This window comes from Oryzias latipes, chromosome 18 (assembly GCF_002234675.1).
Source record: "Oryzias latipes chromosome 18, ASM223467v1".
Taxonomy (NCBI): domain Eukaryota; kingdom Metazoa; phylum Chordata; class Actinopteri; order Beloniformes; family Adrianichthyidae; genus Oryzias; species Oryzias latipes.
The window spans coordinates 4210212-4236871 of NC_019876.2; the positions used below are offsets into that span (position 1 = coordinate 4210212).

Consider the following 26660-nt stretch of genomic DNA (forward strand, 5'->3'; position numbering starts at 1 on the left):
TATAGATAAGAAAAGAGGATTATCAAGAACATGTTAAAAATCTCCAATAGAACAACTGACTTGCAGCTGTTTATTTCTCTATAGAAGTCTATGGAATGTTGGAATGTTAGGGGGAGGGGTCACTCAGTCCATTAGAGTCAATGGGTCTTAAACATAATATTAAATCTTAAGAATTGGGATTGTCTGTAATTAAAAACCTAAAAGCAGAGTTTTGGTGGTATCCTTTTTATCTTTTGCATTTTCTCCTCATTGCCACTCTGAAGCACAAACTGCCCTTCCACCCCATCTTTGACCTAATGTGTGTATGTGTGTCATCGGACATTCGCAGACACGCTCCGTGAGTCCGACCTCGGTCTCTGTGGCTGCAGCTGCTGCGTCTCTAATTAGAAAGATTGTTGTTTTTTCTGCATCAATTAAGAAAAGAAAAAAAAAACTGCTTTAAAATGGAACCCGTGTCTTTGTGTGTGTGTCCGTGTGACGGCCCAACGTTGTCGTCCTCGCTGGAAAGGTGTGTGTTTTTTCATGTGGGAGGGAGTCGCTGGGAAGTGCTTAACAGTGTCAGATCAAAGGGACTTATGTCTGCCCGCTGCCTTTCTGGTTGATTAACCCAACACACACACACACACACACACTAACACAAACACAGCGAAGGCAGGAAGCCGTGGTATGAACTCATCTCCTTGTCTTTGTGTGTTTTACATTAATGAAACTGAACTTTCAGCTTGTGAACGGGGTGACTGCCTTTCCCGACCTTGTTCCACATCGTTGACTCAGCTCTGTAAATGATCACTTTGAGGGTTTGAAGCTACTGAGGACCCACTGATCACAGTTCAGCTCTAATCCTTCAAATCTAACATGTAAAAATCACCATGTTTCTAAAAATGTACTCAGCTGTTTTCAAGAAACACAGCGGACCGGTTTCATTCAGAGAAGCAGGTAGGCCTGCAGAGTCCTGACGCCTTTCCCATCTCACACCCAAAAGCCCTTTGACTTTATCCTAAGCTATCGTTCACCTAAATGATGGTCATGTCTTCTACTAAACCCCTCCCTCCTTGGAGCTCATAAACTCTCAAAGAGTTTCAGAATGAAGAAAGCTTTGACCAATTTTCAAGATTCAAGGACCAAATCTGAAAGGGTTTTGAGAAAAACCGAAACCCTCGACACACATCTGCGCATGTCGACGAATGACGAATGCAAGAAACACCTACAGTACAGACCATTCAAATGAATGAGAAGGTGTGTCCAGACTTTCTCTCTGTACTGTATAAATTACGTTCGTGTATCACAAAATATATTTCCTATGTGGAATATGCGCAAAATGTACGTAGTGGCTGTGTGACACGGCCTTTACTGCACCCTTGGGCTGGTTGCAGTGAATTATTGCATTCCAGATTCCTGTGTGTCTGTCTTCATTTTTTTTAACACACACAAAGAGATCCCAGCCGGAATCTTTTGATCTGTGATCGTTTAGCCGTAAGCACTTATTGAGGTTGAGAGCGATAAGGTCTGACGGATGAGGAAATGACAGCGGAATCAAACACTCAGACCAACCTGCTGTTTTAACCTCAAACCTGCCGCTGCAACGAGCCACAGCTGCTTTCCCACCACTCAACTGCAAGTACGGTGGTTTCCATGGAGATCCCTCTGCCTCCTTCCGTCATGACTAAGCATCAGAGAGGCGAGCGTGCATGCATGTGCTTCCAAGAAGCATCAGATCGCCTTTCCTCTCAGTCACGGCGATCGTGCTGCAATTCCAAAGCTGCCGCTGCAGCCCCAAGCCGGCCCTGTTCAGCGCGGCAAACTAACGGCTCAGTTTGGCAAAATCGCCTTCACGATGAGGACACAAACACACCTGGCTATACGTGTGCAGCACCTTAGTGTGGAGAGGAACATGCTGTACATGTGCTCACATTTAGAGACCAGGCCAATTAAGAAAACCAGTGTTGTGCAACCGCGTCTGTAATTGCTAAGTGTGTAGTTGGACATGACTTAATGAACTGTGGCATCAAGAAGGAGGCTGCAAATGTGTTTACATTTATGCTTTACTTTATTTGGCCTGTCAAGATTTATTATAGTGTTTTTATCTTCTTTTTTCTTTCACTTTGTTCTTCCAGATTCTTCCATCAACAGAAACACCTTAAGGAAAATGTTTTGAATACACGTTGCTCAGCTCAATGTGCTGCAGTTTGACTGAAGAGCTTGAACCACTGCAGTCTTGTAGGCTTATATAACGGCTGAATTTAACAAGCACATTTAGCAGCTGACTGCTGGAGTCTTTTTGTGGGCAGCAGAGGCAGAAAGGTGATAATAAAACGCCTTTAATAACAAGGGAGGGAAGAGGAGAAACTCTTTGCAACCCTGTAAATAAATGTAATAAGATTTTAAAGAGGGTTTGGGATTTAAATGTGACCAAATTTAGAAATGCAGTTTTCATCCCAGTTTTTGTTTTTTTCCCCCTTAATGTTTTTGCTGCATTTGTTCCCAGCGACTTTAGTGACACAGAGGCTAGCATTGAAATATTGTGTGTGGTATCTTAGCTAGACACTCTCCAATAAATGAAAGATTTTATTTTTATAAAAGCTCGTCATTATATTTTTTTGTTAAAGCTTTTCATACGGATGTCATTCTTATTCATTTTTTACACATTGTTTAATTACGGCTTTTTATTTACTTGTTTTTCAATTACTCTTTGCTTTCTAGTTACTTATTACTCATGGTTTACTGAGAAGTAGGACTAGGTTAAATAAAAATCGATTAATCGATCTGAATCATTACAAGATTCTTTTTTTTTTAAGTTGTCCTTTTCAACCGCTGAGCAAACAGATCAGAGCTGAAGGCCTCTTGTAGATGGCATGTCTTACTGTCACAATGGGGGTTATGAATCTTCTGACACAGGATGTGTATATTTGAATAGACCCCTTTTGTAATTTAGGCAAAACTTCACATATTTTATATTGATTTATTTGTAAACCTTTTTTGTTGAACCTAACGGAAAAAATGAGGAGGGAAGAAGAGAGAGGGATGCTGGGGGGTGGTACGTAGGAGGATTATAGAATGAAGGGGGGGTAGTATAATCATAAAGCACTGTAAATTTTAAAGCAACAAGTGCTGGCAGCTCAGATATATCTAAATGTGTAAACTGTGTAAATTCAAAATTGAATCGAATTGAGTGGATTGGGAATCAAATTGATCCAGGCTCTGGTGAATCGTATCAAATTAATTCTGGAAATTGTTGGTGATACCCGCCCAGACTCAGAAGGTGCTGGCAACACCCCCTGTGAGCCTGAAAGACCCAGAGGCAAAGTGGTGTTGACTTAGACCATGTGGGAGGGCTGCAGAGAAAAATGGTCTCCAGGTCTTCTCCATCATCAAATAAACTTTGTTAGTGTAAACTGTTTTATGGATTATGCTTCTACTTTGACATAAAAGTACTTGGGAAGATGTTCTCGGATGGGGAATCATGTCTGAACACCGTTCACGTCCATCTGAATCCTCATGGTGTTCAGAACATCAGTCTTTTGGACAGCTTTAGGTGAAATGATTTGCTTGGTTAAACGGGGGTTTTTAACTTCAAATGGATTCAAAATCGACCTTGACGCTGAACAGCCCAATGCTGGTGCTGAGGAATCTATATAGTAGTGTGCAACAAAAGCAAAAACAAGCATCTATACAATGAGAAGTCAGGATAAACTTAGTACATACACTAAAGAATTTTAGTGTCTAAGGTTTCTTTATTGCGGCACTGCTCTTTTGCTGTAAATCTTGTACTTTTAAAACGTTTGTTAACTGTCTTCTTTTGTTGAAGAGCAGCTAAGTGTCTCAGTTGGTTTGTACATGGGAAACCAGAGTTTGTTTTCCCGGGGGCTCGATGAACTGAATCCAGTTTGGGTTCTTAGGCGAGACCCTTGTTGAGGTGCGGGGCAAGGCAGGAGGATCAATGTAGCAGACACAGGCAAAAAGAATTAAGTTTGAATTTATTTTTAGGAAAAGTGTGGTCCAGGGGGAGGGCAGGCGAGACAGCCAAACACTTCGCCCACTCAGCAAGACAGAAAGGGATCCCAACAACCCCACATGCTACTGCCTACATAGTTAAGTCTTCGTGTGCCTGTCCCCAGCTCGGATGAAATACAGGGTTGTGTTAAGAAGGGCATTTGGCGTAAAAGTTTTTGGCAAATTAAATATGCGGATCACTGAAAAGCCGATTCGCTGTGCGACTCCTGACGGAATGTGCCGAAAGATGAACGTTTTACTGTCTTCTTTTATAATGAACTTTAAGAAGTTGTAGGTGGTCTTGTACATTCATATATATCCAATTGAAACCCTGTTGTTTAGTTAAAATAATATTTGGTTGGATCGGCATTGAAAAGAGACCGTTGATCTGTGGAGACTGGCAATTACTCAAATATGGTGGGAAACAAGTGGATTTGGCAGTAAAGTAAGGTATAGGGTACGGTAGTAGTATTTTATGCAGTTGTGTATTGTCTGTCTGATCACCAGTCAGCCCCTTCCCTGGTCAAAGGAGAGGAATTAACTTGTGATAGATGGCATTTTCATGTTCTTCCCAACCGGGTCATTGGAGATTGGCATTTACGACAGACCGGTGCTTTAAGGAGACCGACTACTATTCATGATTCCATTAACGGTGGCAGTGCGCAGAGTTTCAAATGATCATGTACTGTATGTCTGTTATTCACCTTGGAAATGGTGGGTAGACAGGGTTCATTTGGCAATAAGATAAGGTATGGTACAATATTTATGGGGTTAGGGCACAAATTTTTTATACACTGTCTATTAAGCCACTCTTTCTCTGGATAAACGAGACAATTAACACGTGGACAATGGTCTTTTCATGTTCTACCCGCCCTAGACATTGAAGATTGGTATTAACTACAGACTGTCACATTGAGGAGACTGACCTCTATCAGAGATCGATGTCTGTTTACGTCATCTCTTCAAAGCTGGCGTTTATTGAAAACGGGCGTTAATAAGAGATAGGCAACAAGTAGATGATATACAGTACCTGTTGTCAATGTTTGCAGGTTGACGTGATCCATGGATCCCTGCAGTCATGACAGTCCAGAAGGCCTCTCAGGATTGTCCCTCACCATCCATCTTTACATGTAGTGGATCGATATGTCCAGCAGCAGTTGCAGTTGGATTGAGAAGTCAGCATTAAGAGAAAGTCCAGACAATATTGTGTTGATTGCTCCACTGATGAAGCAGCAAGGACGCTCTTGCAAAAGAGATTTTTAATCTCAATGAGATTTATCCAGGTTAAATAAAGGTGAATAAAATAAAATAAAATAAAAAAGGCAGCGGCAGTATGATGGCATGGAGTCTTGCTTTCTGAGAAAAAATGGGGCATCCAACCATTTTAATCCCAAAGGGGTCAAAGTATTCTTGGAACCTGTCCCAGTCACTGTTGGGCAAATCAGGGGTACACCTTGGACCCTGGACCTAATCAGTCCATTGTAGGTGGGCTTTGCGTCATTGGAGCCAATCTATCGGGCAGTCCCATGTCTAGGACCAAACTCTACTCCAAGATGTCAATGCCCGCCCCCACACAGTCAGGGTTTTTAGAGACTCCCCCCCACAAGTTTGGAATGAGAGGATTTGATTAAACACTTGGATATGCTGTTTGTGCCAGATGGACCAGCACAACCAAGACTTGTGACAAATGCTGATTCTTCCACACGTTACTGACCCTCCTGAATGTTTAATGAAGAAATTACTTAAATTATTTTTTCTTTTTTCTATTTCTTCAAACTTCAATCATTCAATCCATCAAACGGCAAACAGTAGTTGTGACGAAGCAAGCAGTTTGATGTTAGCGGAAAGGATTCTGGCCCACGTTTCATGAGCACAGCCAACAAGCTCAGCTCTGACAAATGTGCCAGCTCCTGAAGTGTGCCGTCTCATTACAGCTGTCCTCAAAGAAGCATTGATGCAGAGGTTTTAGTTCATGAAAATATTAGATCAAGTTAAAGCTATTGCCTCTTTTCTGCCTTATTACACCTCACTTCTGTCTCATTGCCCACTTTACTGTCTAATTCAGACAGATAGGTGGGTAGACGGCTGAATATTCATTCTCTTATGACATTAGCGTCTCCCGGCCTCAGGTAGTGCATGGTGCTCTTACTGAATCTAATGCTTTTCCTTTCTGCTGAACAGCTCCTGCTCTGCTCAGCTCCCTAATTAGGCTTTGTTTGTTTTGCCAGGCTTTGAGGCTTTTTCTGCTTTTGCACAAACTGGTTTTAGTCTGGACTGATTTAGCATAAAAAAGAAAGGCCTGTCATGACAGTTCTGGCCAAACCAGCTGCCAAGTTTTTCCTCTTTTCCTAACTGTGTCACCAAGAAAGCCAACTGAAGCCCTAATTAAACAGAGAAGCAGATTGTTTTCTGGATTTTACTCACTCATCGGGACAGCAGAACTGGAAAACACAGCAGGGACATTCAGTGATTATCCCGGCTTTTTCCTACGCTAAATGTTTGCAGGTCGTGAAGTATGTGAGGTGATCATTGAAAAACAAAAAGCTCTATGCAGTTTGATTACCATGAGATGTTGTTTAACTCAACAAGAAGGGAGAGTGGGGAGCTAAGAGGAGCAACAGGAATTCTAATTAAATCAGGTTCTGGATAAAAGGAAGACCAGACAAGATTAGGAGATGCGGAGGAAAGAAGAAGACGGTACATCAGGACATTGTGGAAAGGAGGGATCAAGCATGGAAGAGTTGACTTTGAAGACTAAAACAAAGATGGATGAATGGATAAACATGTCATGTAGAAAAGAGGATGAAAGGTGAAGGATGAGGGGATGTTAGATGAATGGATGGATAGATAGATGAGTGATTTGCAGATAGATAGATATATTAATGTAGGATGGATGGATAGATATATTGATGGATGGATGGGTTGTTTTTAGAGAATGTTGGATAGATGGATGGATAGATTGATGGGTAGGTGAGTAGGTGGTCAAATAGATGGAGATATGGATGAGTCCATCCATTTATCTATGTATCATTTAATGAAATAAAGAATTTACAGTTAATATTTTCACTGCTGATAAATAAAAAGTCCACCATTTAGTCAATAAAAACAAGCTTTTACAACTAATAAAGAGTATTAGAATTGATTAATGAAAACAGGAGTAATGATAATGAATAAACTTAAAACAAGTGAGGAAAGGAAATAGTCAGGAAGACTATAAAAGCAGAAGGACTAGGGAAATAGAGGATACTGGGATGTAGGATCCGTCTGATGGGATGAAAAAGGGTTTTGAGAAAAATAAAATTCCAAACAGCACAAAGGAAGAGAATGAATGTGGAGGGAGGTAATAAAGAGACAGAAGGAGAAATGAAGGGGAGTGAACCGATGAAAGCAGAGAAAAACGGTCGGATGGAGGGAAAAAGGATGGAGGAAATTATCAAAAGACGGACACCACCACCCCCTACCCCTGGGTTTTTTTTGGGTAGAACTGCCATCAGGTTATTTTTGGATCAGCTGGCAGTCTCTTCTTCACAGATCCCACATGCCTTTTGGGGCTACATTCAGTTTCAGACAACAAAGGGTGCATCCTCAGCCAGCAACGTTCAACTCTCCGTCTGCAGCTCCAAAACCGAGGTTTCTCTGAAGGGAGAGACCCTGCAGAGCTTCAGAGGCTCTGGTTTTGTGTTCGGACCGTTCATCCAAACACTCTTCCTGACGTGCTAAAGCAGCTGGAACAACGTGTTTGTGGGATTCAACCTCAGCCTTTGTGAGAGTTCGCTGTTAGTTCAGTTTCACGATGACCTTTACAGAAGATCATCATGAGCATTTAGGCAGTAAAACAGGAGAATGTGCTATTACCATGTACAGTTGGAGTTAAAGTCCCCCTCCGATGAAAATCATGTTTTTTGAGTTTTTGGCATGTACGTGTGGCAAATGTACTAAGAAATCATGTCATGTTTGCATTTCTGAGTATTTTTGCTTTTAAATCGCTGTCAATCAAACTGTCGCAAAGACACTGGTTGAATTGATGAGTTGTTGTGATGTCACAACGGCCCAGGAGAGAGTGCACGAGCTCCCTGATCTACTCCATCCAACGTGCACAAGCTCCGGTAAAGGGAGAAGAGAAGATGGCACATTACTGCATTCCCCACACGCATTTTAAGTGCCTCCAAGGCTGGATGTTGTTTTTGGGTACCTCTGAAATTAAAAAAAACTGCAGTTTGCTAAACCAAGTATTTAATGTTCTGGAATAGAGCTACGTAAGATAAAACGTGGAGATCTGTGAAATTAGCACCCACTAGACATTTAGCACCAAACGTCTTCCAACCGTTGATGGCATGGGCTAGTAAACAGTAGAAAAAGAAGAAGAAGCCCCTCTCTACTTGTCCAGTGTGAACACCATGGGCTATACCCTCATTCCAGAACGCTAAACGTGCGTCACACGGCCAGTGTGTCTGTAGCTTTCCTGTTCCGGCATCCATCAGGGTTTGTTTGCCCTGTCTATTGGATCATTCTTCAAGAATATGATCCCAATGGAGAACATGTAACAAGTTGATGCTTTAATCTTGGTGAGGATTTTGATCACAGATGGATGTTCGGGTGATTTCCTTGTACTGAAATAAGAAGAGTTAAGCACATACCTGACGAACCATTGCAAGTAACTGCAAAAAAATGAACCTCCATTATCCACGCTGACTCTTTCCTAGCAGGCGGTAGCTTGTGCCACCTGAAGCAAGCAGCAGGTGGGAGGCTCTGCTAGAAATGGTACCATGGGGCAGGTATAGTTCACGTTTGTCGTCATTGTGTCCCTCAAAAGTACCTTGATTGATCCCAAAAGTGCTGTTGGCTTTTAAACAGAATCTCAGGTGAACTTTTAGCCCTTCCTTCCAGTTCTTATGAATTATTCAGTCCCCCTTTTCTTACCGTTTCCTGCTGTGTAGGTGGAGCAGCAAAACCCATCTACTTTTTTTTTCTCAACATCCTTCCCTCTGTCTTTAAACTACGACGAAGTTTTAGGGCCACGGTGAGGGGAAAGAAATTCTGGCCAACATGACGAGATTAAAGTCGTCATGTCGACTTTAATCTCGTCATGACGAGAAAAAACTCGACACAAAGTTACGAGAAAAAACCCGTCTTGTCGAGATAAAAGTCGAAATAAAGTTTCGAGATTAAAGTCGCAATGTTGCGCGCGAGAGAAAAAAACTCGTAAATTTACGAGATTATAGTGGAAGTGAGCATGCAGAGCAGCAGGTGAACGCCGTGCAGCAGCAGATCAGACCGACTAAACTTTGTTGAACAGGTGAGTTGAATGTTAATTGATAATGTTCCAAATGTCTGGAAGCTCATTTGTTTGATTTACAAGTTATTAAAGTTTTATTTATTGATGGTTGTTTTGCAGGATCTCTGCAGCCCGATGATGAAGCCATCGGTTGTCCCTGCAGCTGTTTGCTTGAATCCTTTCTTCCTCCACCAAAGACAAGATCTCTATGTTTGTGTGATGCTTCCGTCTGAGGAGGAGAAGCACTTTTTGCCTTTTTCAACGTTTTAATGCTAATATAACAGACTATTTTCATTCATCTTTGTTTTTTAATGATCAAACGGGTCGCTTCATCTGCAGGAGGGGGCGTATGTAACACTGTTTACTTCCGCATTGGTGATCGGATGACAGGTTCATGACGTAATGTGACAGATGAACTTCAGGTTATGTGAATGAAAAGGAGAATAAAGGCTGCAGCGGTCCTCTACACCCAAACGTGTCTCTGAGCTCCTTATTTTACATATGAGAGTCCGCTTTACTGACACCGAACCCCGGAAAGACGGCTCCACGGAAAATAATCTGATTTTGAGTCGCCAGAAGGCTCAGAATCTCTTTGTTTTAAACCTATAATCCGGAAATAAAGCTTCACAAAAGGCTTCACATATTTCATCTTCAAGCTAGGCTCCGATAAACAGACAACTTCGGGGTTTTCTCCTTGTTAATCTATGACTTTTTTCCCGTAAAATTTACGAGTTTTTATCTCCTAATAAAATTACTTTTTTTTGGTGGCCATAAAACTCTGTCGTAAACTCTTAAATACAAAGCCACTAGCTCATTAACATTAGCCATAACACTGAATACTCCTGAAAGACTCAGCTTCACTGCTCTAGCGCAACATTGCGACTTTAATCTCGAAACTTTATTTCGACTTTTATCTCGACACGACGAGTTTTTTCTCGAAACTTTGTGTCGAGTTTTTTCTCGTTGGCCAGAATTTTTTTTCCTCACCGTGGCCCTAAAACTCTGTCGTATTAAACCTTTAATACTGGAGCTGCCAACAGTAAAATAGCATACACTCTTTGAACCATTTATACAATTAAAGCCATTCCAATATTACATTCCACATTTTTTTGCGTCAAAATCACCCGGTTCGTGTTAATTACTTGAACACTTTATTTATTGCCATAAGTGTTGCGTATCAGCATAAAGTAGCTTTTCTCCGCTTTAAAGCCGATGGAGTTAAGTTAATTGCTCAATTGGTCGAAGAGCTACAGTAATTCAACACTAAACATCAAATAGAGCTAAAGCAATGAAAATGAACATTTTCTTATATGTTTTAAATATTTAAGATCAGTCGGTGTAGAGGCGATGCCGCATTCTGTCTCTGCTAGCGTGATCTCCCGGTGTGGGTACCGGATCGACTCGGGCTGGCAGATCTGCTCGGGGTCCTTCGGGGTCCTTCGACCAATGATGACGTTACACTATTTGATTGGCTGTACGTTGGCACGATGACGTATACGATAGTGATTGGTCAGTTACGGTGAACGATAAAACTATAATTTTCCGTTATTCGTGAGAAACATGGATGACTATTACATCGAATTTTTTTTTTGGTTTGTTTGTTTTGATACAACATGAAGAACAATTAAAAATTGAGCAAAAAAAGTGTGCTGTTTTTTGTAATTAGTTTTTTAATGCTTTCAACAAGTTTTAAACGGGAAATATAAACTTTGCAATCAGAACTGTTAAATCCAATAAAGTTCTGGAATTCCATAGTGTGGAATTCGATTAATGCTTAGGACTGTAGGCTTCTCCTTTTGATTATAGTTATCAATATGACAATGTTTTTTTTCTGAGATAAAAAAAGGAAAACTGACATTTGGGAGAATTAAACCAGACTGCACACCATAAATAAATATTGTTTTTATACAGTCATACATTTGCCCAAATTGGAAAAATAAGTTTATATTGCCATTGTTTCTTCTTTAAAATATAAACAGAACATATATGTTCTGTTTATGTAAAAAGTACAGTTTGCATTTGGTGTAACAAATAATAATGTCCGACATAACAAACAATTATGTCAGACACCTTAAAATTAAAAATGGCATTATTAGTTATGAGTGAGAAAAACTTTACAAAAGGAAACGTAAAATCGCTAAGTAGTTTGTCCAACTGGTGTTAAGTAGTAAAATCGCTAAGTGTTCGTCATTTAATGTATGATACCTCAATTGTCAATAAAGTAAAAAAAAAAATTTTTTAAATCGCTAAGTAGTTTGAGTAGTTTGTCCAACTGGGGTTGCCGTAGGGTGATGTCAGCATTGGTCGATGGACCCCGAGAAGATCTGGCAGCCCGAGTCAATCCGGTACCCACACCGGCAGTTTTGAAGCTAACAGGAATACTGTTTCTTAATGGTGCAGAGGCAAACAAAACTTCCATGAGACCACCTCCAAAGTTGCAAAAAAACTACATTTATTTCAAACAACCCTACCGTTTAGATGAGCTAGAGAAGTTCCGAAATATCTGACACACCGAGTTGGCTAACAGCCATGCTAAGCTAGCAGATGCAAAAATGTGAAAACAAATCCAATAGTTAAAAAAACAGTTGAACAGAAAACAAGTGAAGAAATAGGAATAGGGACGACAAAATTGGATTTTATACTTTTTAGTTCATTAAACAGATTAACGAACCAACCAAACACTGTCGTAACAAAAACAGGAAGTGACACAAAGACCCAAAGCATGTAGACTAGATGCTTGGTAAACTGTTGAACTTTACTGACTGACACCAGAGGTCCCACAGCGTCACACAGCACATTAAAGGCTGAGCGTGTCATGTTGAACTGTTGGATCCACAGCTCCTCTGGAAATTCACCAACCACCATTTCCCAAAATCCCTTCGTCCATAGCCCCTCCCATTTGTGAGGAGCTCGCCGCTATGAGCCCTGAAGAAGACGCCGGCATCTCCTTTGATAGAGGATGATGAGCTCCAGTGCCGTGGCTGAAATGGGAATGGATCTGCTGTCAATCAAAGCATTGTTCATATCCCTCAGCGTGTTTTTGAATGATTTATTGCGTGAGTTGGTTTGTGTTTATTCACATAACCATGATTTAATTGAAACAGTGTAATTGTGTGTTTGTTTGTTTTTGGACATTTCCAGAGTTTCGTAACGCAGCTACTGTTTAAAATGACGACTACCCTTTCTTTCTATCTAGATCTTTGTGTTTTCATGAGTTTTCTTGATTCTCCTGTTGTAAATAAAGGAATAAAGGAAAGTGAGGGTGATTCAATACAAATAATTTTAATTTTCATACATCCTGTAAAAAGTCGTATAGGAACTCAAAAACATGTTATATAATAAGAATCGTGTTTTGATGTGTGAATTGTTGTGCTAGATTCGTAAAGCGAATCGGAACGCCTCCTAAGTAACGATCCACAGCCCAGCTCTGTGCCATAATATCATCCTGTCTGCCTTGATTGGCCACACAAGGATGTAAATGTTTGTTCCTGTCTAGAGGAAACAGTGAAGTTGCACATTCCCCACAAAAAAAGATGTTTCTAAAAAGAAGAAACAGAATACTGACACATAAAAAATATCTAAGTCCTTTTGCGGATCACAGGGGTGTCAGTTTTGGCCTCCAGTGCAACATACAGTGGAACAAAGAGCTTTTCATCCTCGTCGTGTCAGATCTGCGATCCGCCGGACTGAGGAACACCCTCCAGACTGCACGCCAACTCCCTGTGATCTTCAGCTCCCAGCATTCCCATCATGCTGAGCTTTTTGGGTCATTGGTTGATTTTCCTTCATTTAGAAACTTTGAATTTGCTGTACCTCCTCTTCGTCTTCCTGCTTCTTATCCACGCGTCGTCCTGTAATCTATGATCCTCCTCTGAGTCGTTTAAAGCCCTTCATTTCAGTGCGCTCTCATTAGAGAAGGAAATCCATTTCACCTCTGCTGTGATGGGGGCTAGCAAGGCTGAATTAGCCTCTGCTAAGCTCCGGATTGTTTCACATTTAGTCTTAATTGATTTGATAATAGATTATTCGGTCAGTTATGCCGTCGGTGTTATAAGAGTCAAACGTGGGACTCTCCTGTAAGTGCCATTAGCGTGTAAAACATGAATAATTAGCTGACCAATACCTTCAGGTGGATTGTCTTTCGATTAAATTTGGGCTCACAGGATCATTGGGTCGGGTTCTGTCAGGTGTAAATGTTAGTATGTGGAATGTATGTATGTATGTGAAAACAAAAAAGAGGGAGAGGGCCCGTTCATCCCCACACCAAGACCCCCGCCAAAGCACCAGTGGTAGCCAGGAACCCCCCATCACCCGTACAGTATAGCAGATGGAGAAAAACCACTGACCGGGCAACCCCGTCCACCACCCAGACCAGGGGCAGCAGGACCGCCACAAGGGCCCCGATGCCGGAGAGCAGGGAGGCGTGGGGGACAGAGAGTGCAAGCTCCAGCCCGACTCGAGCCTCAGTTCTAAGACTGGGACTTAGAGAACAAAGTGCTGGGGTTGTGAGAAGAGCCTGGCAGGCAGTCAGAGCTGTAAAGAGATCATTACCACACTCAGGGCCAAGTCCATCAAATCCCTAACAGCTGCTACAAGCATCATAAAACCTCCTGACCGAGTGGCTGCCAGACATCGTCGTGACTTTACCACAAGATTTGCTTGTCTCTGCACGGCAGGCGCCGGCCGTTTCAACCCGGAGCTCCCATCCATGAAAGGCTTTTCAACTCCTCCAGCTTCATAGCTATACAGTTCCTGCAGGCCTGCACCTATTAGTTATTGAATACAATGTATGTAAACTACTTCAGAAATATCTGATTCAATTATTGCTCTGAAAGGTCAGATCATACTGGAAACAGCAATGCCAGGCAAATGGTTTTCTACGAGTAGGCCTATGCTGTGGGCGACAGGCTGTAGCGAACACTTATACGACACGGGCAGTAAGGGTGAAGCAGATGTTGGTAGTGTCAAACCGGTTTTTCATCTTTTAAAATCCCCAAATCCTGCACTAAAAGCAAGGAGCCGGTACCGACAAAAATGAAGAATTAGACAATCAGAGCCTAGTTTGTGTGGACCCCTTACTCCTACAAATGACTATGGAGTGGCAGAAGGTCAATGTTCGACAGCATCACCCTCTACCTAAAATGTATGTGCAACTTGCATTAGCCTCACAAATACTTCATGATACACTAAACACACATGACCCTCGTACGTTTAAGGCAGGGGTCGGCAACCTTTTTTACTCAAACAGCCATTTGGGACTGCCCCTTAATAAAAAAGAAAGCACCCGGAGCCACAACCCGTTTTGACATCATTATATATATTATGCATGTATATATTATTCAAAGGTGCTCATTACGTCGATCGCGATCGACCGGTCGATCTTCAATGACATGAGTGTAGATCGCGGGCCAGAAAAGATAAAAGTACTTCTTAAAAATCCACCAGCCAATCAAAATCCTCACTCAGAAGTACGAGACTTGATTGACATGTAGATTGGCCAGTCGGACATGGTCTGAAGCATACGTCGATGCAAATGCACATTGTGTTCTTAAAAGGATGATACCGCGGCCGCGTTGGGAGGAGCCACCAGCTGAAGTTCTGGTTTGATCGCTGCATGGAGCGATGTATTTATCAATGCATGGTAGACACGGAGAATGTGGAGAGATCAGGTTTATTATTTTGAAGAGTTCTACTTGCTAATCATGTTTCCATGTGTGAGTTCAAAAAATCATCCCAGAGAAAGTCTCTGCTTCAACTCCTGCAGTGAAAGCTGCGTCTCAATCTGACGCCCATGTTTCCATTCTATCTGACAGAGTTTGAAGCCAAAGCCCCTCCTCCGCCTCTCCACCTGCTCTTCCTCTCTACCTGTTCACCTGTTCACATCCTCTGTAGCTGAGAGTTGTTTCCCCCGCGCTCCTCAGTGTGTCCTACACAGAGAGCGCAAAATACGATAGTAGTCGGGCCGCTCCAGCGCAACACAAGGATGAAAGAGCCGGACTCAGGTTATAGCGGGGATAGAGCGGGTTAAGAAAATGAATGGAAGAAGGCGGCCCGCTGAAGAAATATTCAATATTGTACACATTTTATTATTGGTCAGAACTATTTTTTATTTAGAAAAATCTTTTATTTTATCAGTCCAGTAAAAAAAAAACATCAACAAAAGCTGTGTTAGGCGGTTTTTGGCTGGGTCTGGTGGTTTTCAGATGACTTTTCGGCTGGAAAACTGTGACTCTATCTGGCAACGCTGGCTCGAACTCTCAGTCTGTCATCAGCGAGTTGGCCTCTGTCCCGCGGCACGTCAAGTTCCCGGCAGAAGATCGGAGTGTTTATTGAAGCCGCCCCGCGTGCCTCTCCCTTCTATCAGCTCTGCAGGTCTCGCCCGATAAATACGAGCTCATTTAGGAAGCTGGTTTTGACGTGGTATGGGCTTCGTACGGAGCCAGCAGATGAACAAACTAAAATAAAATGTAATTATTATAATACTCATTATTTTCCAAAGTCACAGGGAGCAACAGAAAAGGATGAAAAAGCCAGATGTGGCTCCGGAGCCATGGGTTGCCGACCTCTGGTTTAAGGAAACTGTAAGATACACCTACGCTCCCCTTACGATGCAGCCACTCATCGCCACAACCCTCCAGATCGTTTTTTTTAATATGCATTATCACTTACATCCCTACCAATAACCACACCACCTGTGCAGGTCAACCCCCTTGTATGGGTGCTTGTGACTAAGGCTTCAGTAAATGAATTTTTCAAAAATCTGCTGGCAAAAAAGGCAGGAAATTAAACAATGTTTACTTCCTGTAAATCTTCTGAAATGAACTCTCCTGCTTCCTGCAGGGATCAGCTGTTTTCATCTTCCTCGTGTGTTTGTCCATTCACAATGAATGACAGCATTCATGTCTGTAGTATTTGTGTGCGTAGAGCGACGTGACGCCCCACCGCCAACAGTGTCAGCTCCCTCACACCGCCGCCCCCTAAGCACCACCGAGTGCTAAAAAACCCACCAGGAAACACATTGTAGTGGAGTTGGCCTGCATCCCTGTCAGCTGATACTTGATGAAGAGGAGAGAAAAAAACGGCTCAAAGCAGAGAGTGAATGAGAAAGATCTGTGTGATGCGTGGAAGTGGGGTCAGGAAAGAGCACTCCATGTTCCCACAGGACGGAGGCAAAAAATAGAGCGGAAAATATGAAAGGTGCCGCGAGTCAAAGACGATGATGTTCAGGTTGAGATGAGGGTTCTGAGGGAGGAAGATAAGAGAAGTAGAAATTTGGCAAAGGCTAAAAATAGCAGAAAGAAAGAACAGATGGAAAATCTGGAAGTCGAGGGTAGACTTCCAGGCTGGAATGTGCCAAAGGAAAAGAGGCAAAAGTCAGGAACCACACGGTATCTACATCTAGAGGAATCTCTAATCTCATCTGCACTAAAACAACCGTCCAGCCGCCACTGCAGAGATAATCTGATCCAAAAAAAAAGATAAACTTACTTAGAGAAATCAGCATGAACCTCACCTGCAGGCAGGAGCAGGATTTAATGTTTACTCTGTTTTCCTGGACAGCTAATTACGCTCAGTGCTGCTTTTATTTCATAAATCAGTTTCATTTTCCCATCAGTTGAGGACATTAAGTGTGTTGAAATTAATTAGATGATGGCCGGCTCCAATTCTCAGATGAAGACCAGCCTCCTTCCTTGTTTCTAAAGGCTGAGTCACACGACGTACGTTTTGCACGGATGAAAATTGGTAAGACGTGAACATACATGAGAAAAAAGTGAGAGAAGTGGTGGTTCTTTATGGGAAAGTTTCCCAGATGTATCACGAATGAACCACGTTAAAACCGCAGAAGTACGGATAAACCACGTAAATCAACGTAGAACCTGAACCGAGCGACTATTGCGCTGTTTACATGCATTTTACTAGTGATTTGTGCGTCAGTTAGGTCATTCTAATGTAATATGTACGCCATATACGAGATTTAAAAGTTAAACATTGGTGGTTCATGCCTGAAAAGTCTGCTAGATCTACGTGGAACGTGGAAATCACAAACAATTGCATGAGTTACGGAATAATTGCGTATAAACTACGTCAAATTAGAAACAGTTCTAAACTAAATTCATATAAAGACCCCGTCGACTGAAACCTTTGATGGATGTCTGCGCACATCGACGAATGACGAACGCAAGAAACACCTATGAATATCTATCACACATTTCTCTTCCAAGACCGACATGTCATCCGTCAAAAATGCACAAAATGTGCGTAATGGCTGTGGGACACGGCCTTAACATCACTCGAATACCTCGCTGCTGTGGGGACCAACACTTTCATCCAGAGTCGCTCCCATTTTCCAACACTGATTGGTTTTTTTCAAGCCGTGACCATGTTGGTGCGGGTCATGGCTGATATAAAGCCGGAGGGTGAGGGCATGAATGTCGGAAAATGATCGGAATAAGTGGAAACTCAAACCTCTGTCCTCTCCCGCTCACTGGGAGAAAAGCTGGAAGTTAAATTGCTTGAGATAATTGAACCACTATCATTATTACTGGGTATTATTGTCTAAGTCACTTTTCTTAAATCTGTTTCCATTTAGTTCAAAAGAGCCAATGACATCATTATGGACCAATACATCAAGCCTCACAGTAAAAAGGCTGGGGGGTTTTCTGTGTGGATGTGTCTCAAACATGCTTCATAGGGTAGTTGTGTGTTGTTTGTCCCTGTGTGCTCCTACTGGGAAACGGTCCTGTACCCTCAGCAGGACAGGCAACTCCCAATGGGACCCTGGAGGGTATGAGGGGCAGAGGGCTCACCTGGAAGTCAGACTAGGAGGCTTTTTTCTACAAATAATAAACAAATGGGAAACCAAAAATCGCCTTTGAACACTGAAGCTTGGACTTTAGCGTTGACGATCTTCCAATTACCGTAACTCTTCAAGCATTTACGCAATCAACATAATTCTGATATGCAACACTTCACACTTTAACGCAATCAGCGTAAACCAGCTGATTCTGATGTGGAGAAAAGCGTGTTATTTTTGACATTAGTATCAGGGCAAAGCTGCTTTTCTCCACATCAGAGTCAGCAACACTTATGCTGATTGCGTAAACGGACAGAGAGTTACGATTTGTGGAAGAGTGTGCGTTAATTTAGCGTCGCTGGTGACGGCTCTGTAGTTGGTGGGTTTTTCTTTAGAGCTTCAGCACCAGGATTTACATTCTTTGAATTACCGTAACTATTCAACCGTTTATGCATAATTCCAGCAGATTTTGAAGCAAAGAAAATCAGCTTTGTGCTGATATGCAACACTTTACCATAATATATTATTTTATTTTATGTATTTAATTATTTATACGTGTATTTTTTATTTTAATTTGATTAATTTTTGAAATTTTTTGTTTATGAATATATTTATTTTTACACTTTTGCCAACAAAAGGCTAAAGTCTCTTATTATATTTACATAGGCTTTTCATTAAAAATGACCACTTGAACGCGTTGCAGAGTTTGGTGTGAACATAGCATTAGACGTCACACTCGGTACATTTTTACAGTTTTTCTTTTTGCTGCATCCAAACTTAAACTTGGACTGACGACAGAAAAACTGCTTTTCTAATCACGGTCTTGGGTGATCAATACCTGAAGTGCTTTTGATTAGCAGGAACTGGTGAGTGGGGCACTTGTCCTGCCCTCATCTGCCCTCCGTCAGGCTTCAGTTGGCTGCTAATTGCTGTAAACGTTGGTCAAGTGTCTGTCAGTGAAGCTGTCGCCATCAGACTCGGCTCACTCCCCTTTCCTGCTTGTCACTTCCCTTTTATCCACTTGCTTCACGTGTCTCTAAATGTCATCTTCACTTGGAAATAATTTAGGTTCCGTAAATGTGAAGGGAAGCATCAGTTGGATGCCAAGTTTCCAAAGTCTGTTTTGCTTTTTGCTTGGTAAAGTCGCTTCTTGTTTTAGAAAGAACAGACTGAACGCGGTCTGGACGTCTGGAGGTCTTTAGGTGTCGCTTCTGTATTTCTGTATTTAACCAATTGCAATAATTATACTTTGAAGCCAGATGAAAAGTGCTCTTTCCAGCCAGCGAGGTATCCGTCTCCAGCGCCCTTGATAACGCTGTTGACTGCAGGCGATAATTTGTCTGTCAGCTGTTGATAAAAGGGATTTGACAGCGAAATTTTATGTATTCTTACTGCAAACCTGCCGCTTTGAAACAGGCAGTGTTTCTCCCAGATGGATAGATCTCTGGTCGGTAACCGTGGGGAGGCTCCTACCCGCTTCTGTCTGCACAGATAACGCTGACAGCAGGTCATTCAGGGGATCTCGGAGGCTCCACACAGACATTTTGGATTCAGGACCTGCGTCTCTGGCAGTGACTCAACATGACCCAGAAATAAAACCACAGTTTTTGTTTCTGTGAGTGATGTGTGATTCAAAACAGACATGCAAAAGAATTGCTAATTATTCGAGTTTCTGATTTTAAATTCAACCACATCAGGGCTCAGATTCAATTACTGGAGGATTCAATGTTCTAAATAAGCTCATATGTGCTGTTCCCACGTATTACAGGATACTTGTTAACATCATTTCTCCTTTGGGCCACTAAGCTATACTAACTGAACTAACTGAACTACAAGGGGACGACATAGTTTCTGTACTTGGAACAGTTTCCCTTGTCTGACCCTCATGAAAAAACCCTTTTTCTATATGACATGGTGTGTGTTTTCACAGGTAACACTAAAGTTCCTGTGTTTGGAGATTTCACACCCTGAAATGTTCCAGAGATAGCAACAAGACATCTTTGTTCTTTATCAAACGTAAAAACTGAGAGTTTTTGGTTTTTAAATACATATTTGGACCAGCCAGCAGTGGATGCAGTTTTTTTTTCACAGATGAGGCTGTTTCAATGATATGTCTGATATGATCTCGTCTAGAGTGGATATTTTGAAGTTGATATATTTTAGCAGGTCTTTCACAGCGTGTGCTGCCACACGGAAGGGGGCAGAGTATGGAGGGCATGGACGCAACTCTGGGCCCGCACCAGGCCCTTCTTGCGGATTTCCCCAGGTGCGGCTCCTGCGGGGGTCCCACCGTCTCAGCGGGCTGCCGCCTGACAGCTGACTTAGAACTGGTGCAGACTAGGGGAATTCGACCGTTTAATGAAACCAAAGCTTTGCGTGGGCTGGTGGCAGGTGCTGACCATGGTGCTGACCTTGGCGCTGACCATGGTGCTGACCAAATACAATTTCAGCTCAGTGCTCTGAATGTCAAAGTAATCCGTGTTCTTTTTGTGGTTTATTCATACTTCTTCCGTGGTTATTACATGATACATTCGTGATTAAAAAAACACAACTTCTCTCCCTTTTCCACGTAAATTCACATATGACCTGTTTTCATCTGTGCAATACGAGAAAACATAAGTAGCAACTGTGTAAAACGGCCTCCAGTAATCTGTCGCATATGTGCTCCATGGCACATAGGCAATAGGCTCCACCAGTGTAAAGCTGGTATGAAAAGCCACTTTTCTCTATGTCAGAATCGGCTGATTTGCTGTGACTGCTTGAACGGTCAAAGATTTATGGTATATTAGGTGCCACGGATGACAGCTTCAGTGTTAAAGGGATAAAAAAAAAAACATGTTTTTCTCTCTGGCAAGTTTCTGATTCTGACTGGCTGCTCAGTGGTTTATAACATATCACCTGATGTCATGTTGTAACTGCTACCATGTCAGGTGAACACATCTAAAATAACCAACGTGGAGCATTTATTATCCAAATAGGTGAATTGCATGTAGTTTTTAGGTGTTTGCAGTCGAATGACTTCTCTCAAACCGCCTATGCGCCCCAAAAACAAGATGCTTCAGTGTGTTTTGTGTTTATTCAAGCAACAGACTCTATAAATATCTCCACGCTCCATCAGCGTTTTGCTGCATCCCTGAACCAATTACAGCCTCGTTGAAATGCAGATCTATATCACGTCTGCGATAATAGCAGCAATTTCCATGGTGGAGCTAAGCTCGGCCTGAACCATCTGCAGGATTCAGTCCACAGCCAGCCTGCAGTCCAGAACTCTGCTGTCATCCACACACATCTCACTCATCCCAACGGGTTTCCAATTAGAGCCCCAATCCGTTTTTACACGATGATGATAACGAGGTTAGAGGACCGACGTTCGTTCATGATTGAAGAATTGATTCCAGATGGGAAACGGAATTGTTGCTGCAGTAAAACTCACTGCAGAGTCATTGTGAACTGAAGTTACTGTAACGAACCTCAGTAGAGAAGAGATCAGCGCTACGGGTTGGTTGTTAATTTTGCATATTGTAATAATAAAACTAATGCATTTTATTCTAAAGTGCCTTTCAGTGTCCTTAATGACACTGAACCAAAGGCGAGCTAAAAGCAAAATAAACAGCCTTAAACGGGGTGGTGGTGGTGGGAATATGACAGTTGGAACAGATGGGTTTTGAGTTTTGTTTTAAAGGCCGTCTGTGATCCTAATGTCAGGTAGAAGTGAGTTCCAGAGTTTGGGGGCGGAGCAGCTTAAAGCTCCGCACCCCCTATGCACTTGTGTGCTGTTTCATTTGTGTAAAAATGTTGAAAAGGATTTCATGATGATCTTCAGCTAATTCAGAGCACAGGTGAATGACAGCTTTCCTCCTCAGAAATAACTTACGGTATTGGTGATAAATAGGACGGTGGTATAAGTAAGGGTACTTTACAAACAGTGGGCCTTTTGGGGCTCCTCCTTAAACGTTCAGGAAGTTACGTAGTTGATCAGCAGTCACAGGAAATGGCTTGGAGGAAACAATAGTTGTCAACAGTGAAAGAGTGGAAGTCAAGGACTAAATCCTTCTTCTCTACTGCCTTTTAATCAACTGAAATAGTTCATCAGATGCCTGGAAAATGCATATAAAGTCCCTTCGTTTTCAAAATTTAGCCGCAGAGCTCCTGATAAACACACTTACAGTGTCCTCTAGAGGTTGTTAGTAGGAAACAACCACTTGAGGGCAATCAGTTGTTATATAGAAAGCCAATATTTCTATAAGCCAATATTTATTTTCTAAAATCACATATAAGTCGTTCCTGAATATAAGTCGCACTCCATGGCCAAAAAAAACACTCAACTCATAGCTCAAAAAAATGCTGCAAAAAAATGTTCAACATTTTTTATTTCCTTTGATGTTGTGACCATTGAATTTTTCCATGATGTACGTAATTCATAGTTTCTTGCGTTTCCTGTTCGTCGATGTGCGCACATGTCTGTCGAGGGTTTTAGCCGACGGGTCTTTACGTCACTATTGAATGTTCTTGTTGCTGCCGCAGATAATAGAAAGTTACCTAATATAATCTAAGTCGGTTTATAGCTGTTCCGAGTTTTTGGTCGGTTGAGAATTACGCAGTTCACGTGTGTTTACGTACCTTATACACAGTTATCACGTTAATCTTACGCAATTTTGCGTAAATAAGGGCAAGATACTAACACAATCTACGACCACGTATTTCAAACGGCTTTTTCACGCATTTACCACCGATGCATAACTTTTCTATCGCGTATACGGCGCATTAAATCACATTCAAATTACATACTTGACACACAAATCGCTAATGAATTGCATGTAATCCACACACGGTTCATCTTCTTCGTTGGTTTACGTTCTCTTCTCATGGTGGATCTGTACTTCTTCCACAGTTTTAACGGGGTTCATTCGGGATACATATGTGAAAATTTCACTTATAGACCACAAATTGTCTTACTTTTTCTCACGTTTACCAAAAAGTACGTTGTGGCTGTGTGACACGTCCTTAAAGGAAACCCTAGATGTATTTGCATAATGTTTCCTGTTATTTCAGTAGAAAATCCTTTAAAATACTTTTCTCAAACACAGAACATCTACAGGTACTGACTGTAAGTAGGTTTAGATGTGCATAGAAAATGGTAAAAAATGGAATAAAAGCTTCCAGGTTGAGCTCCAGTGAGTTTTTACCTGAAATGGAGACAGAAAATTGAGAAAAAATCACTCTGTGACCCAGAAACGGCTCTTCACAGAATAACATTCAACACTGCAAGTGACTTCAGGTGCACTTTCCTCCCACCTGTCCTTTAATTTACCTCCTCGGGTGTCGGTGACGCCGCTAGAACAGCTGGAAACAAGCATCTGTGCAGACTCCTGTTCTCCCCCCTGGTATCAGTGTTCAACGAGTGTGACCAGCGACATTCTGATGGCAAATGGCCTCCATTTCCAGAGTTTCTACTGCATTCTCACTAAAGTACCAATCAGAGATGAACCATCATGTTTTTACGACGGCTTATAAAACACTGATTTTGTATTTAATTCTCAGTCGGACTCTGAAACGCGTTGGTATCCGTCTTTGTTTCCCGCTGTTGTGAAGTGAATCCCACGCTGAGCTGGAAGATGTAAAACATTCACAGCACCTCGTCCGTCTTCACACAGAATAAACATTATATACGGAGCAGTAAGTCACGCTGATGAGGACTTAAACAAACACACCAATGAGCAAACAAGACGGAGGTTCACAGGATTACAAGCATTAAGAAGAGCAGAAGCACAAATGATGTGGATTAGCGTTTGGCGCCGCTCTGTTTGCTGGGTTCTTGCGTCCAACCATAAATCTGTCATTTGTACTACAGCGAAGAACTGCGATAAACACAAAATACCTTCGTTGGTTCTGCTTCTTCATGTCTTGTTAATGGCGTTGACTTTCAGACCCGCCAACGCCCGCCGCTGCTCTCGACTTGAGCTGATGTGGTTTTCTAGATCAAATGAGTCATTAGTCTTCTTCTTTCTTTCAGGTCGTCCAGATGAATCCCATGACACAGCTGTACTACAAGAAGGTGAGTGAAAATGGACACACCCTTTTTTATCCCATGCTCTTAAAGCTTTACCGGTAATGGGGGGTTGACCCGGTTGACCCTTCTGAGAACCAGCCCATTAATGTATGTACCCTGTTCCCCGTACTCCACCCAAACACACGGGATATCAGTGGGAAGGCCATAATGTCCTGTTTTAAGCCCATCAGGGCTTAGTACAGTACTTTAAATGAGTCAAATGACGCAATCCAAAAAGTATTGTCATCTACAGACAAAAACTAAGGAGGGTATGGGTGCTGTGGGCTTTTGGGCTGGGGGGGTCATAGAAAAGAGCATCTTAACCCTTTAACACTGGAGATGTTGCAGTTGAAGTCTAAATAACGCGCGCTCTTTGACACACCATAACGCTTTGAGCGTTTACGCGATCAACATGGACTGCCGGAGTTTGACCTGGAGAAAAGCTTTTCCCTGTGCCGGAATAAGCGGGTTCAAGGTATTAAGAGCAGTGAGCTGCAGCCTAACTGCACTCGGGAGGCAGTAGCGTTAAGGGCCTTGCCTAAGGGCCCTCTCTGGGTGATGTTCATTGCTCGCCATTGATATGGTAATTGACCCAGTACCCAGTACCATTGTTTATCCGGGAATCGAACCCTGGATTCCTGCATTGTAGCCTCTCACCTTACCAACTGAGCTACCCAGCCGCTTTACAGCGGTGGATCGATTGTTGACAGTGGAACCAAAGCTCCGGTGTTTAAGGGTAGCACAGGTGTGTCTTGCAGTTCCCTTGAGGCTCCTACTCAAAAGGGACATCATGAAAATGGAACGTACCATTGTGTGGTAAGCGAATTGTAAAATATAGGTAAGGCTGATGGACCTTGTTCTGGTGATGCTGTCGTATGACACACCTGTGCCCCACATACTTCACCTGTACTTACCTCTATGTGTTGTGTAAATGTTCACTACCCAGCCTGCCTGTAAAAAGAACGTGCATGAACATTTTAACTTTACAGGTTCACTGAAGTGTCTACAACTTTAATAATTCGTGCAGTCCACCTTCATGCCCCGAACAGGTTTTGACCATTTTTCACCCAACTTTTGGCGAGAATCTGATTTTTTTTTCAGTTAAAGACCTCAATGAATTTTTTTGAGCAAAAATCATAATCTTGTGGGAAAGCAAACCGGAGAATCTCTTTAGGACAAACCAGCAAAAGGGTTTGTCCTAAAGGGACTCATGCATTTATTCTGTCTGTTGGTCCCACAGGCGACGTACTCGCCGTACCGCGACCGCATCCCGCTGCAGATCGTGCGGGCGGAGGTGGAGCTTTCTGCAGAGGAGCGGGCCTACCTCACTGCAGTCGAAAAAGGTGAACAAACACACTTTCAACTCACGCTGCTCGTCCAGACTCCTGGTAAATGAGGCTGATAGCTCAGCAGCTGGCCGCTCAGACGGAGGCTGCCGCCCGCTGATGTCGGTCAGGTACATCTCAGCGCGACCAACCACCTGAATCCCCCTTTAACAGGAAACAATTTCATCTTAATAAGCCACCAGGTGGCAGAATGTGGAGGTCTGTGGGGGAATAATACAGGATTTTTGAGAAAGTAGAGCAACGAAAAGGTGGTTTGAGGTTGATTTAACCAGACTAACAAGCAGAATGTTGGGTAGATTCCCGAGTCGTCTATCTACCTTCAACACATCACTTTCATTTTGACACGCTTTGGTTGTTCTTTTTGTTGCCTTTGAACCCTTTTTTTCTTGCAAAACTTTAGAAATGAATTTATATTCCATGTAGAAATGTAATAAATGTCAATGTAGTGAATAAATGAATCAATTTAAACCCCTCCCTCACAATGTATAGTAAAAAAAAAACCATCACTGCGGGTTTTTCCTGTGATTGGTTCAGCTCAAACTCACCATAGAATCTGCAGTAAGAAGGCTGGAAAAGAGGCAGTGAAGAAAACAGTCCTGAAGCCTAAAACCAGAAAGTCGAACCTTCATTTTGTTCAGTACTTTACACAAATGCTGCACGGTGGTGTAGTGGTTAGCACTTTTGCCTTACGCCAAGAAGGCCCGGGCTGGGGTCTTTCTGTGTGGAGAAGTGTGGGTTTCCTCCCACAGACCTAAAACATGCTTCATAGATTATTTGGGGACTCTAAAACCTCGTTCCCACTGAGCGGTCCGGTCCAGTTTAGAACGGTCCAGGCATTTCAGGTGAGCTGGACCGTCACGGCGCATGTGGGGGAAGCTAACCAAAACAATAATGGAGGTAATCGCTTTCTTTCCGCTTGGCTTTTGGTTCTTCATGTAAACAAACCATTTAATGTAATACAAGAGAAGACTGTGGGCGTTGAAGAACACAGACACTTTCTTTTGTCGTAACGACCTTCAGCCAATTAGCAGGTTTTAACAGTAGCTCCACCCTAATCAGTCCATTCCATTTTTTTATTGACCTACAACCAACAGGAGCCCAAAAATGGTACGGTTCGGTCAGGCTTAAGGGGACCATTTTCTAATGGAAACGCTCAAAATACCGGACTGGACCGGACCATACCGCTGCGTGGAAACAAGGCCCAAG

At 42.4% G+C, this 26660-nt stretch overlaps 1 protein-coding gene across 1 annotated transcript in view; it reads left to right on the forward strand.

Moving 5' to 3' along the window:
* LOC101169488 (short transient receptor potential channel 5) overlaps positions 1–26660 on the forward strand; it is a 275758-nt gene that overhangs the window by 24880 nt on the left and 224218 nt on the right. The window contains exons 2-3 of the mRNA XM_023948991.1: positions 24073–24114; positions 25349–25451. Of these exons, the coding sequence (XP_023804759.1) occupies positions 24082–24114; positions 25349–25451 (136 nt within the window). The 5' untranslated portion in view covers positions 24073–24081. The remainder of the gene's footprint in view (positions 1–24072; positions 24115–25348; positions 25452–26660) is intronic.